Genomic DNA, 15,660 nt, shown 5'->3' with positions numbered 1-15,660 from the left:
CCATACTCTTGGAAAATATGTTTAGTTTGTGCGGTTTCGAATGTTATATATGCTGAATTTCAAGAAGCTTGCATTCAAAATGGCACCAAATAATCGCTTCTAAGGGAAATGAAGCTATATTATCCTGATATTTGATTCCATAATGAAAATCATGGATATAACTCTAAATCTTTCAGTCATGAGTACTGAAATTTCAGACTCTAAAGTGTCATTCAAGTTTCTACCTTATCTTTTTTAGAGATTAGTTATAATCAAATAAAGAGGGCTAAAGGCAGCCTTATCTCCAAATCTTTGTCATATACATATTTTTCATTTACAAATATTATATATTGGCAACAATTCTTATTATGTCTTACGCACAAAATTGATGAGTTAATAAATAAGCATAGGAGAGTGTCATCACCAAAAGATGTATGTTACGTGTGTGCATTCATGCATATCAGGGAAATAGTTTGATGTTTGATCAGTGGACCTTAATCATCTTGGTGCATTATAGCTTTATTTGCAAGGAAACAGGTTTTCAGATGTGTGTGTGTGTGTGTGTGTGTGGTGCGCACGCTTTATTAACAGCTTAGTTAGCTGATATTAATGAGCCATTTTCATCATATTTATATTATTGCGATAGTGGTGTCTGTAGAAAAATAGGGGTGTAGATTTGGATCAAATCAGAAAATACGTGAACCATGTAAAGATGGTTGTTACTGTGTCTATAAAATGTCCACTGTACCAGTAGGCTCACACCCTTATCTGTGTTCTCAGGCAGAAGAACCTAAGGAAGCCTCTGTATGTAGCATAGGGGAGGCTCTCAGGTCCCAACCCTGTGATTTACTCTTTATTTCCAGAGTAATCTTAGTGATCAAGCCCCTGGATCTGCCTTCGTGCTTTGTAGTGTGCCCTTGACCTTTAACCCCACTCTTGCTGAGGCACTTGCCAAGGGTGCTTGCTCGGGGCAGGAGGTAAAGCTGACCCTCTGCCTGCCTGCCTTTGCTCATGGCTTCTCCTCTCCCCGTGTTCCTGCTGAAGCATGAAATACCTCTATCAGACAGACCTATCCCCACTTAGGTATTCAGGGAGGATTTCTCTAACTGGTGCAATCATTATAACTGGTACAAAATTAACAGGATTTTAAAGGGAAATGAGGAAATCACAAAGAGCCAGTGTTGGAGGCTGAGTGAACCAAGAGATCTGACCCCAACACACAGCACACACCCAGATATGTTACCTAATATGTGTAAGGGTTTGTTTTTTGTTTTAACTTCCAAACTAAAACCCCTGATGATTTCAGAACACTGCAACACTGGACAGTTTCTCCCAGCATGCTTGTGAGGATGAAGTAAAAAGAGAATGTAAAGAAAAAATGTTTTCTTTTTAAGTGTGGTCCAGGTATCACTTATGCATATGCATGTCCCTCACTATAAAGAAGGGTTTAAACTCTCAAAGTCGCCTATAATTGCAGTTACCATTTCGTCTGCCAACTCTTGCATTTTCTCTGCCTCTTGGCAAAGGCAGTGACTTGGAGGAAATTCACTTGGTGGAAGAGATATGGAGATGTGAAATCGGACTGAGTATAAAGCATGTTACATTACACGCAGAAATTAAAAAGCACTTACTTAGTATCGGGGACCATACCCTGGCATAGTTCTGTGTTAGTTCATTCCCACTTACATAAGTCGAACTAAGCAGACTGTAAAACATCAAGTAACCTTCTCCTCCCTTTTGTCTTTCAGATTCCTTTGTGGCACTGAATGGTAAGGAAGATTTTACTCTCATAATTTCATACTGGTGGAAACCTGTCTGAGAATGTCTATTTCATTAATCCTCTTGAGTATGTTCAAATCTTAAGTTTATTTTTAATTAATTTTTTATCCTCATCATTTTTTTATAGACATTTCAACTCCTCTACCAGATCATGAAATGTCTTACAACACAGTGTATGGTCAGTTTACAGACTTTTTTTTTTTTTTTTAAATTCGTGAAGTCATTCATCCAGCAGTAGTTTATAGTTTTCATTCCTAAACATCATGGACCAGATTCTTTGTTACTTTAGGGCCCCAATTCACTAAAATTATTTATTAATTTCACCGTCCTTCAAAAATCACTCTGCCTATGTGAGACAATTGATGTGGGAGACTGAGTCCTAAATTTTTAATCCAGATAACATGAAATATGCCAACCTTAGGGAATTTGGTGAATACATTTAATGAGTTCTTGAGGGAGAAGAAATTGCTTTCGAACATAAGTATATCCAAGACAAAGGAATAGTGCTCATAACTGATAGACTATAGCTCCTCAGCTGATACAGTTCACCATCCCCCAAAATGCTGGCACTCAGGACAATACCCTCTGCTGGCGAAAATCTATACAGGATACACAGGTCAGGCTCTTATTAGACAAAACTTTCCAATATAGTATGCAATTGGCCACTGAAATTTAAGGTCAAAAAGAGTATGAATATTTAGACATGTTTTCAGTGCGACTTCTTCAGAATGTAGACAAGGAAGAGTGACACAGTGGAAATGATGTGCAAACAGGATTTATCTCATTGTTCTTGGTCTGAAATACACAATCACTATATTAAACAAAGCTACTAAGCCCATAAACAGAATATTCTGAACTCTTTATATGAGAAGTTGAAATGGAGCGGTTCCATTTACATTTCTCAAGGTACCCCCAAATATTTGTTAGGGTAAACTATCCATGTGTTTTTTTAAAGTATGATACGAAAAACATCTGTGTGATGGCAAATTTAAAGCCTCTGCATTATAATGGAAGCTGTGAGTTTCATGCATACACAGTCATTTTACAGTTTGTGTGTTTGAGATATATAATCAAGCAACAGATCCAGGACAGTCCTTAAGTACAGAAGTAGGTAAATAAGGGAGGGAGAAAAATAAATTTTAAAAAAGGGAAAAGAAAAGAAACAAAGGGGAAAGAAAAGAAAGCAATGCAGATTTATGATCCAAAGAAATAGTTCCTGATGGCTCCAAATGTGTTTAATAGCTCTTTGTAAACTCTCACTCCCTGTGTCAAATTAGCATACATAAAAAGCCTTTTTGAATATCTTAAAGACTGGCTTATACATTGCAGCTGTGTAGGTATGGAAAACGGTGCTTAGTTTCTCCTGACTGGCCCCCTTGTGAAGTAAGGCAGTGTGGAGTAGATGAGCCCACAGAATTCATCCACCTTTAATGTTCCCTCATCTATGATTGAAACCAGAATATTGAACACCAAAGACTAGAAGAAAAATTGCTCAGAAGGCAGATGTCACCTAGTTGAGACTGCCTTGAGGAAAAAACCGCACTTAGCATCTGCTTTTTTCCAATATGATACTTCGCGATCATTTCCTATAATTGAATAGTCTTCATCAGATTTTGAGAAATTAAGATCTTGAAAAGAACTGAACCAGCAACCTCCCCAGCATTCATCAATCATACCAAGACCAATTTTAACTCCCAGGTAATTTCTTAGATAGAATAATTAAACCATGAGATACTCTTATGAACAAAAATCACTGCCTAAGCTATGTTCTCTCTTATTTCCTTTACAAAAGGAAAGGTACTTATTAATGCTTCCGTGTTAACACTTTAAGGGATGACGCTCATTCATTTTCAGGTCTTGAAAGAAGACCTGAAACTAAAGAAGAGTTGGAATTTGTCTTTCAGCTAATGATCCTATCCATTTCAGGCGAAATCTATTCAGTGTGAAGCAGTTAGATGATTAACTGACCATCAAAATGAGGGCTGGTTCAGACAGTACTTACGAAAATATTGGCAACTTTTTAAAATAAACCATTGCAAGGGATGTTAATTTTGGAGTTAATAAACCCAGAATAGATTTCACTAATTCATTCAGCAAATACTTGTTGAGTGACTACTGTGTCCTAGGCACTGTGCTGGGCACTGTATTTGTAGCATCGAAAGAAGAAACAAATTGCTATTTGTATGAGCATGGATATAGACAAGGAAGCCAACTCCAAAGTAAAAAGTGCACGCACACTGTTTCTAGCTGTGTGCTCTGCAGGTCCTGCACTCTGTGGCTGAGTGTAGTCTCATAGAGGCAACTACAAAACCAGAACTGCCCAACCCAGGAAAAAGGATCATTTAACCAATGATGCAGAGTTTCTGCTTGTCAAAGGCTCTGTGTCACACCAATTACATATGCAAGAATCCCTTTTAGTGAATTGGGCCCTGATTATTTTCCTTCTCTCTTCCTCTCTTGTATTGATTTAGTGTCTCTGTTTTGTGTCTAATTGTCTACAAACATTGTTAATAGGTTATAGTAGTATGAAGGGCATCTAACCTCTGGAATTACAATGACTTGTAGATATAGAGAAACAATATGATGCATTAAAGTTAACTTTCAAAATATACCTATTTGTATTTTATGAGAATGATAAAGTATAAGCTCCACTGATTAAAATGTGACCTTTCTTATTGGACTGACAAGACCAAAATACAGATTCCAAATCTATTGACATATGATATCACATCCACAAATGTTTGCCTATTTTTGTGGCATTATTTTGGTTGCAAAGTCTCTTAGGGAATGCACAAAAATAATACAACCTTAAAAATCAGACTAGAAGAAGGAGTATAAGTGGTTTCCTTGTAATGTTTTTTTTAAGCTTGGAGAGGTAATAACACATCTTTGAATTCAAACTGAGGACTGCTGCTTAATGGTGCTTTTACAGGGTGGTTGTAAAATTTTTGAGAGTCAGGTATTGCTTTCTCTGACTGTTTCATTCACCATTGGCACGTGTTTCCTATCCTCAAGCATAAGTTTAAAAGATTACAAACCTCATGCTGCTCAGTTTTTTCTTTCGAGTAAATCAGATGCATGGTTTCTCTAGATTTACATATAGAAAATCGAGATGTGGTGGGTATTAGACTAACACTTCAGTGATAGGAAGAAGAGACTGATTTCTCACATTTGTGTAAAACATTTTCCTACCTAACTACCATCTGGTCCACATTAATTTCCTCTCATAGACATAGCTTTCCATTACCAATGAGTTTTCCATGTATTCGCAGCATATGGGCCAGGAAATCTTTCTACAGAGAATGTGTCCCTTAGGCATATATTTCCCCTAGATTACCGTATTAAGAAATGTTCTCCCTGAACCATACTTATGGCATTACCATAAAATTGCCCCTTGAACACAGTTAAATTGAAAGTGCTCAAAATGCATATCAATTCAGGTAAAAGAAATCTTGCTACTTGGAGGGGAGGTATTTTTTTTTCTTCCCCACTTTCTCTTTCTAACTCCCTACAAAGCTATTTCTAATTGTTTGCTTATGCTGGGCACTGAATTTTCTCTTAGGCTGACCATATATTTTATCAGAGTAGCCTTGAATTCAGGAGTGGAAAAAAAAAGTTATGTTTTAGACCTCAATGTAAGCTGAAAGGAAATAAACGAACTTCTATATTTCCATTTCTCAGGCTGATTTTCCTGCCCCTGTTCTCTTATCTGTGTCATGACATGAGATGTGAAACTCAGAAATGTAAAAACAAAAAGTCTAGAATAAAGCATTCCTTGGATTTTAAATGAACATGCTTTTGGCAGCTGGATACAAAGCAGACTATTTTCAACGAATTGGATGTTTCTCACTTGTGTGAGAGCCAAACAAGTGCCATACAGAAAGGGACCTCTTCAATGTTACCAAAGCTTTGTGGCAGCATTTAAGTGTGGTGGCTCCACAGAAGTCATTACGGCATGGACGAGCCACTTGGCTTGCTTATTCCTGCTAAGCAAAGTTTTAAGAAGATAAAAAGCTATCTTTGCTATATATGTTTTGTCTGTAATTTGCAATATTACAGTCTCCTGGGGGGAAATCCAACTTCCAATAATAATTGTAAAAAAAAAATGCACTGTACTTATTCTTATAATCTGTCTTTCTAGAGGCCAATATTTTATTTATCATGTGCATGGTGATCATACTTCAAGGCTGGAGCTTTTGGAGTTGTTGTGAGTCTGCCCTACTTTCCACCAAAGGCACCAATTATACATGCACAGTAGTTGCCCTTGTATCTTTTAAAAATTGTTCAAGAGGTTGCTCTATGTAAGCCAAAAACTCCAGTTGAAAATCACAAGGAGGTCACCTTTTATTTCCACCAGAGAGAACAGGTAGTAGGGCTTCTTTAAATCATTGTGTCAGCTTGGATCAAAGCACCTGATACAATCTGTATTTAACCTTGTGGAACGATGGAGGGAGAGCTTACGAATGAATTCACAGGAAATGGCTAGAGTTTCTGCTGTAACTCTCAACCTAGCCATTCTTCTCATATTATCCTATGGTAGCTTATCTGAACCTCAGAAATCTATCCTTTTCTAATTTGAATCATTTTAGTCAATGCAGCCTCAAAAGCGGAAACCATCTATTGAAATAAGACACAAAAGGGACAGCCTTAATAGCGTGTAGCCGTTGAAGCCTCCATTCCAATGAAAAGACGGTGGGAATAGATCCCTTTGGAAACCAATAACTACTCCCAGAAAGAGGAATGCCTGTGAAGTTGAGTTGAACCGGAAGACTAGACACACTGTAGAACCTCCATAGTAAGGGTTCAGAGTAACTGAGTTACTTGTGATAGGGACAAGACTTACTCACTACCAGAAACCTGCCCCACTGCTCAGAAACGGGATTCCCAGAGTGGGCACTTTCTGTGTTTAGTGCTGCCACGGGAATATCAAAGGACACTGGCCTTTCTTGAGCACCTATGTGTTAGACACTGTGCAAGATGCTTTCACCATTATGTCACTATCCTCCCAACACCGAGAGGTATCTTTATCTCCACTGGGTGCACAGGAAGAAGTTAAGTGATTCCCCGAGGCCCACCCGGCAAGTGTCAGAGACAGGATCTGGCCCTTCCTTTTCTAACTACAAGTTCAAGGGGCTTTCTGCTGAACACACCCCACACCACCATTACCACCACTAAGCCGCGTCATTTCTAGGGCGGTCTCCTCTCAGTCTTACAGCCAGCTTGGGTGTCCCACCTCCAGGCCTCTGAGCAAAGGGAATGTGGGTCTCTCCAGTGATGTTTTCCTAACTGTATTTGTGATGAAAACAGGGCACTCCAGTTCCCTCTTGCCCAGCACAACCACATCAGATTCGACGGCTCAAGAGGGGTATGAGTCTAGGGGAGGAATGCTGGACTGGAAGCATCTGCTTGACTCACCTGACAGCACAGACCCTTTGGGGGCAGTGTCTTCCCATAATCACCAAGACAAGAAGGGTAAGGCCTTGGAAATGCCTCTTCCTCTCGGGGGAGAGGGAGGGAAAAGTGGGGAGGACTGTGTAACTGCTTCCAGCTGAATTTTGGCAACATTTAAGGAACCTCCAATGTGCTATGATTGAAAGTTTCTCGAAAGAGACTGCAACCCCATCCTCTATGTGAGGCTTGATCCTAAATTATTCTCTGACCAAGGAAAAACCACACAAAACAAATAATATATCCTCTGAACTTCCTCTACCCAAAAAAGGTGTGGCTTGGCCCGAAGCAGATGCTGGCTTCTGACATCCCTTGTCACTCTTCTTAGTCTCATTCTGTGATTTTTGGACCCTCTTTTCCCACCATAATGTGATGGAATGCAGTTCGCGCTTTGGCAAGTGAATGCAATTGAAGTAAAGGCCCTGTTAATCAGTGAATTGAGAAATAGCAGGACAAAGTCTTTTCTGGCTGGTAGCATCTCTCACTGTTGCATGGTGCTGAATTTGAATAGAGTCATGTTCTTCAGACGTACTGTAATTGCCCTTAGAGGATAGTAGCTAAGACAAAAATATGTTATTTAATCAAGCAGAATTGCTATGCATTTAAAACAGAAAGGAAGGCACACTAAATGAAAGGGACTCTACTGTGAACTGTCCTAAATTCTCCTTTGCTTTCTTTGCTTAGCTGCAGACAGGAAATGTCATCTCTTTTCTTGCCATTTGCTGCTTCTGGTAACACATCCTACTTTAGTTGCAGCTGCAACCAAAGAGGCCTTTACTTGTCCAAAAAACAGTCTTATAAATCAGAGACTGAAAAGCCCAGTTATGTTGCTGAGCTGTTTCCCCCCATTCAGAATTGTTTACTTCTATATGTTTTCAAGAGTTTCATCCAAGCGGGAGTTTGAGTTTCAAGGGCAGAGCAGCCACCGTGACCCTTGGAAGACAGTCGTTATCGCACCCTCCCCCAGAGTGTTCTGCATACATATCTCCATCTTCACTTTTAGACAATGCTTTCTGGTCAGACTCTCAGGCTACATTTTCATCTGCTTTTTTGCTTCTCATCTCCTGAGAGTGCTGGGCACTCTGCTGCTCTATTTGCCAAGTCAAAATACAAAGATGGAGCCCCTTTTGTCTTGTTCTTGAGCGTGTCCTCTTAACTGATTTTATTTTCTTCTATAGACTTCCCCTTAGTAATAAGCCCTGACTCAAATCTTTTTTTTTTTTTTTTTTTTTTTGAGATGTAGTCTTAATCTGTTGCCCACGCTGGAGTGCAGTGGTGTGATGTCAGCTCACTGCAACCTCCGCCTCCCAAGTTAAAGAGATTCTCCCTGCCTCAGCTTCCCAAGTAGCTGGGATTATAGGTGCCTGCCACCACGCCTGGCTAATTTTTGTATTTTTTTTTTTAGTAGTGACAGGATTTTGCCATGTTGGCCAGGCTGGTCTTGAACTCCTGACCTCAGGTGATTCCCCTGCCTCGGCTTCCCAAAGTGGTGGGATTACAGGCTTGAGCTGCTGCTCCTGGCCAAATCTTTTTTTTTTTTTTTTAAGCTGGTTTTGTCTCATCACCTTCTTTCAGTTTCAGGGATTCCCTGCTCTTTCCATCCCGAGAAAGCTCCAGGTAGAAGAGAAACTGTCCCGACAGATTACAAGCCTTAGCGTGTGCCATTATTTGTTATGTGTGGCTCCTGACCTCAGATGTGCTAGTCCTGACTGTATTCTCAAGAAGAAAAAGCTTAGTAGAAACCACTTTGTTTTTTCCCACTGCGATTTTTCTGAAACAAAATAAATCAAACAGCCTTTCCAATAAAGCATTAAATATGCCAACTACATATCTAGCTGTTGGTTGCAGTAATTTTCTTTTCACTTCACTGAGAGGGGTAGTGTGAATTTTCTCTAATCGTTAACTCCCTCCAAGGAATGGAGGTTCTCAAAGAGTCCAATTAACACTTTGACAGATCATTTTAAAATTCGGCATTGTTCATTCTCTTGGGTCTTATTATATTGACAAAGCTGGAAGCAGTCTACATATTGTCAAACAATGGTGGCAGAGGTGATTGCATGGGTGTTTAACATGATCACTGTTCTTGTGCTAGTAGCTCCTTGCCTTGCCCTGTCAAATTTGAGTTTGTTTTTTATGATTGGTTGTATGTTTGATGGGGCAATGCCAATGAGTTGTTGTGCAGAAATTTTAAAGAAAAGATGTAGCTTAACGTTCCTTTTATCATAGTTTTTATGATTTTAATTTCCATTTTGCTCCAAATTGTTTTTTGTTTAATGTTCACGATTTATTTTCAACTTCTGTTTCGTTTTGCCGAGCACTGTGTGGTATGACTTAGTGATGGCGTTACTCCATTGGAAAAGTCTTGTTCCTTTTCTGGCTCATCATGGAGTCCCTTTACTTGAACCAATCTGTGATGCCTTCGCTTCTTTTCATTCCCTGATGTCGGTGCCTTAATGATGTCACATCCGTGTATGCAGCATCTCCCGGGATGCAAGAGTTTCATGGGTTTTCTAAGGGCCTGTGATGAGTGCTCTGTCTACTGGGTCGATTGTCTCATGAGAATGTGACATTTGTGTGCCCCAGCTTTAGGGGCTAAATATACTCTGGAATTGTTTCTAAAATCCATCACATTTCCTCACTAAGCAGACAATGTGCCCGCTGACCAGCTCGCTGAGGAGTCAAGTGTCCATTGCCCATTTTATTTTGGCCACTGGTAAAAAGGCCAGTGAGCAAGACATGCCCATGGCTCTACTCTGCAGATATGCTGACTGCCAGTGAGCTGGTCCCATTCTTTGTCCACTTCATCCTCCAAACAATTCTCCATTTCCAGAGTATGTTTGCTGCGTTTTTCTTTCTTTTCCTTGCTATGTCTTTCGTCTTGATTTAATCCTGTGCGTCCCTCACATTCTGTCGAAACACCCTTCCTCACCTTGCAGCCTAACCCCCTTCTGCTACCATTGTTCTTAGCCTCCCCCTTTCAAAATAACAGACCCAAACCCTCTGCCCCTCTGTGGAATGTTCCAAGGCTCTTTCCTTCTACACCGTTTGTAGCATTCTGATGCTGTATGTATATACAGTCATACTAACAAAGCGTGAGAAGAGACCTGCACAGCACGTGGAAGCATTATCATAGAAAATGAAGTAATTTTCTCTCTCAGTAACTGGCCTTGCCCTTCATTACCCTACTGGCCTTGTCTAATGTCTCTTGTCCTTGCTGCTTTTCTTTAAAATTGCCTGATATCTTTCAAGCCCTGGATTCATTAGTAAAAACACAGCCAACTGCTCTGTTTTATCTCTGGTTCCCTAGATGTCTGGAGCCTCTAGAGCGAGCCCTTTAATCACCAAGTTGATAAATGAGATGCAGCCCTGACTACTTCTTTCTTGGTTTTGCCACATTAAAAAATACATATTATTTATTCCTCCTATAACTATTGAGGTCGTAATGGGTAGTTACAAAGGGGCTCTAATCACACATAAATAAGAAAGAAAATCCAGTTTATTTTTAGATCTGGCTTATTCTCCACCATCGCTTCCCACAGCAAAAGAAATAAGAGCTTTCTTTTTTAGGTTAAACAATACTGAGAACAAATAACCACTCTTGTGCCTCTTATTCCTTACCAAAAGTAACAATACTTTAAAGCTGATTTCCAAGAAGTCTATGAGGTATGTAAGGAAATTAGCCACATCCAGAGCAGCCAAGAGAGCTGTGTTGCATACATATAAAATGTAAATGCTGACCACTGCTATGAGGACACAAGAATATATCCTGAATAGAATAAAAATCCCCTATTTCATACTTTATTTTATAATAAAGAATTCTTGTGAGCTCTCAGAAAACAGACAAAATAATAAATATAGAGCAGTTCCCATTTAATCAGAAATTCCAGAGTTGTAGTATGCTTCTATCTTTTGGGAAATCTTTAAAGTGAGATATTATCACATTATTACATTTAGTCCAGAAAACATGCACATTAAAGACAAGAATAAGATATATTACAGAAACAGAATTTAAATTAGAGATTAAGTGAATAAGCTAAAATGGATAGCAAATGTTGAATGTATTTTAATCAATGTACAAGCTATTTGTATAAGCAGTTTTTAGTTTGGGAAATAATATTCCGGTAAGATTCATAAGATCTATAAAGATGAATAGTATTGTCCACATGTCACAATCCTAAATGGAATTTTATAAATCACAGAGGTTATCAATAATTCTCTTTATAGTTAATTATTTGTTCTTTAAATGTGCAGTAGCCTACAGCAGCATTGCCTCCGAGGGAGATGAGCAGCACCTTACACGGGATGATTTAGGTGGCAGGGACGTGGTGGCCTTCAAGAGTATTGAGTCATGTGGTGGAAATTTATGCCCTTTTCATTGCTCTTTCAGTCTTCTGCATTATCTTCTTGATTACGTGAAAGGAAAAGTCTCAGTTTGGTGTTTTCTCATTAACAACTCCCTCAACTTGCTACTATCTCTTTTTGACAAACAGAAAATAGGGTTTACACTGGGGCTTTGTCTTCCAGCTGGACCTAGCTGGAATTAACATTGTTTTGCTTTAAGTTAATTTTTATTTTTCTGGTTACATTTTATCTTTGAAAAGTGACACTTTTTTTAAATTTGTGATAATGATATCAAGTTTCCCTTTGAAATACATTTTAAAGGTAATTTAAATAGAATATTAAGTAAATAATGCAGGAGTTATGAAGGATATAAAAATACTAAGTAAATAATATGGTAGGTGAGATTCATTGTTATGACTAAAATTGTAGTATTGGTAGTTGAATGACCAAAGTTTAGGTGACTAAGTACTGTAGCAATTGAAGGAGTCCAGTGAAGATTAAACAAAGTTCTGACATTTGGAAGAATGAGATTTGATGACCACTATACCCTCTCCTGGCTGGGCTTGCAAAACCAAGCGAATACATGCGTCACTCCAAGTGTTGTAATTATATAATCCAGTGCCCTTCTGATTTCTTTGCTACCTACTGAGCTTTGGGTTTGGGGGTGGAAAGTTTTGTGAAATAGGAATTTAAAGTAACATGGATTTAGACTAACAAGAAATTAGCCACTCTAGGCTTGTTAAGCATCTGGCAAGTTTTTTCTCCACACCAGCAGCAAGCACCCTAGTGTGGTCTGCCGCTAGTTATTACTCAAATTGTGGCCTAGGGAAAGTTGATGTTTAGCCTTTCCACTTTTCATCTATTTTGCTGATATCCATAAGGACTCTTGTGCTACACAGTGTTGCCCGGCCTGGCAATAGCCTACCCTCGACCCTTCGCCTTTTCTCCCATTCAAACTTTACCTATTCTAAGTTCCAAGCCTTCAGTGTCAGCTGTCTTTATTAACGGACTGAGAAATCTCATTTTAGGTGAGTACAGTTAATAATAGATCCTACCCCCTGGTTACTCTTACATTTTAACACTCTCCAATGCTTAAAATCTAATGGATTTGGGATTTTAAAGCACCCTGGTTCTCCCAACACAGAAGGTAATTTTTTGGCTCCTATCAAGTCATATGTAAGTGATTTTATGGACAGAGAAAATTATTCCTGATGACAGTAATAAAGGAAGAAAAATAGGCCTCTCCTCTTTTCCTGACTCTTAAACTTGGGCTGAATTTTCTCTGCCATTTCTTCAGTAATATTACTGTAACAAAAACATTTTCTGAGGTGTCTCAAGCAGAATTTATCACTGGCTCTGTGGTGCAATTTGGATGCCAATAAGGAGTAAGAGGCTATATTAGAGATAGACATAGTTCCTGTCCAAGAAATATCAAACACCAGACAGATGGAGCACAGGTAGACACAAAAGCACACCAAAAGGCCTTTATGACCAACATTCTCTTTGCGAAATGCCAAAACCACACACCACAGACTTTAAAAAAAAGTATTAGACAAGTAAAGACAATTTGGCTGAACACATCAAGGACACAGAACTGTGAAAGAGTTTTTCAGCTCCTTTCCTTCAGTTCTTTCCCTCAGTACCAATATTGTAGCAATAACACATCACTTGACAAGGAAGACGACGAAAGTGATGGATGTTTGGTAAAGGGCTCATATTTAAATTTTTGTGGGAGTGTTGGCAAACTCAGGCTTTTATTTTTTTTTTTAAGCCTAAGCTTTATTTCAAGAAAAAAAAAACTCATACTAATTTGCATTCCTTTTATTAGTAAAAAGGATCCTATTGCAGTCATTTTTAAATGTGAGAGTAGAGCAAGGCAGTTTCAAGGAGACTTCAGAAAAAGGGCTTCTGTCTTGGGGAGTACTAATAATGGGAGGGTAAGGGTTTTCACTTCCACTCAACAATGGAAAATTAACTGAGTCAGGCAGAACGTGCATGGTCAGAGGCAAGGAACGCGAAGAGATAGTGAATTGATTGTGACGGTTCCAAAAACTCTTTTGAATTAGAGATCACTTATTTCTGATTTTGAAGGTTACAGGAAAGGTATCCTTCAAAGTTCATAATAAATTTGGTACATAAGCTAGTACTGTTGCTGACTATGAAAAATACAATTCTTAATATTTAGTTCATCAGTATTTTTTTATTTATAAATTGTGCTATACATGCCCCATGAAGATTTATCATCATTTTTATTACTCTAAACTTTTAGAGATTAAACAGTTTAATTTTTAGAGAGTAAAGATTTAGCATCATTTTTATTACTCTACACTGCCTGTACTCTCAGCTACTTGGGAAGCTGAGGCAGGGGAATTACTGAACCAGGGAGGTGGAGGTTGCAGTCAGCCGAGATCGGCCACTGCATTCCAGCCTGGGTGACAGAGGGAGACTTTGTCTCAAAAAAAAAAAAAAAAAAAAAAAAAAAAAAAGATTAACAATTTTAATCTCTGAAAGTTTGGGTGGGTTTAAAGAATATTTGTGGGAGTCATTTAAAGCACACTGTTTGGGAGAAGAAGAGTAGGGTTGCTACGCAAAATACAGGATGCTCAGTTTATTTGAATTGCAGATACACCTGAATAATATTTTTAATATTGAAACAAAACTAAATAATTGTTAGTGTAAATACACCCCAAATGTTGCATAGGACATACTTTTAACTAAAACATTTTTGTTTATCCGAAATAACTGAGAGTACTTAAACTTTTTGCTACCTGACAATTCTATAGAAGATGTTACTGATTACTTACTCAGTGAATATAGAAGATCTAAATTATATATTACATTTGGCCTTTAACTCTTAGAAATCTAGAATAATCCATATCCTGATATGTTTAAAAAAAATCTTATTCCACGAAAAATATTCTTAGCATACTTAAGTTCAGAGAATGTCTATGAAATATTATATATGTGTTTGAAATGTGATAAAGAGTAATTTAAAGATTATTATTGAAAACAGGCTTTCAAATGCCACTTTCAAGGCTCAGAAATCAAATTGTTCTTACAGAGGAGCATGGTTAAAACTATTGGTTCTTTTATGTTTTACTTAACCTCAAAATTTCAACAACTGTTATGTTAACCATATGTATTCCTTTTTCCTTCCTAAAGTATATGGCTGCCCTCCTTTTTTTTTTTTTTTTCATTTACCATTTTCATGGCTTTGGAGGGGAAGAACTGGAATTCCGAAAGCACTAAAAAATAATAGTTTAATAATGGTGACAATCTCATCTCAAAGAAAGGCAAGGCAGCAACCTTTCCTTTGTTTCTTTTTTCCTGCATTCAACAGAAATTGAACAAACATGTGCTATATGTAAACCTTATGCTGAGTGTTACAGAAGATACTAATGTGAATTTCACATAAACCTGGCATTCAGATAGCTTACAGTTTAGTTAGGGATACCCAAAGGTGATCTAAATGCTGGGGCAGAGTGAAGTCTAACAGTAAGGGAAGTCAAGGAAAGAGGGGGAGGGAGAGTACTAAGGGAGTCTAAGGGGTGGCACAACTAATTCCAAGTGGGGGACACAGGAAAGACCTTGCAAAGCCTTGAAGGAAAAGTTAGATTTCACAGGAAGAAGGGCATTCCAAGCTGAATAAAGTCCATGACCAAGACACCACGCTGTGAAATTACAGAGTATAATAATAAAGAGGCAAGGAGTGTGTGGTGACTAAAGTGTATGGAGGACTAGAATGGGAAATGAGATTGAAATCATAGCCTGGAGTATAGCCAAGGAGTTTTGGCTTTAGCAACAGGCAGTGGAGGATAGGAAGGTAGACGTTGGGAAGAAAAGTACCACAGGAGGGTAGAAGTGGGGAAAGACAAAGATAGCAAGATTGACAGGTGATATATATATAATAAATTGTTCATTTAATCATATTAGGTTATTAATTACATGTACACAATAAGTTTGGGAAATGGAATTTTGCATCAATTTTGGATCTAAAGTGTCTGTTACTACACATTGCTGGCATTTTCCTGGTAGATGCTTCTTGCCTATCTAGCTCTATCCTAGGTAAAACCCCAGGCAAGCTGAACTCCTAAGTTGGGCTGCTTCCTCTCT

The 15,660-nt window shown here is 38.4% G+C and overlaps 1 protein-coding gene across 3 annotated transcripts in view; it reads left to right on the top strand.

The window, feature by feature from the left end:
* SEMA6A (semaphorin 6A) overlaps nucleotides 1-15,660 on the top strand; it is a 132,621-nt gene that overhangs the window by 101,382 nt on the left and 15,579 nt on the right. Inside the window, exons 17-19 of one of the 3 annotated variants that reach the window (XM_012505518.2) lie at nucleotides 1,728-1,748; nucleotides 1,886-1,936; nucleotides 7,066-7,230. In XM_012505518.2, coding sequence (XP_012360972.1) covers nucleotides 1,728-1,748; nucleotides 1,886-1,936; nucleotides 7,066-7,230 — 237 coding nt within the window. The remainder of the gene's footprint in view (nucleotides 1-1,727; nucleotides 1,749-1,885; nucleotides 1,937-7,065; nucleotides 7,231-15,660) is intronic. The other 2 variants (XM_003259863.3, XM_030818064.1) reach the window with 2 other exon arrangements.

This window comes from Nomascus leucogenys, chromosome 2 (assembly GCF_006542625.1).
Source record: "Nomascus leucogenys isolate Asia chromosome 2, Asia_NLE_v1, whole genome shotgun sequence".
In the NCBI taxonomy this organism is placed as follows: domain Eukaryota; kingdom Metazoa; phylum Chordata; class Mammalia; order Primates; family Hylobatidae; genus Nomascus; species Nomascus leucogenys.
This window is presented reverse-complemented; position numbering and strand designations above follow the sequence as displayed.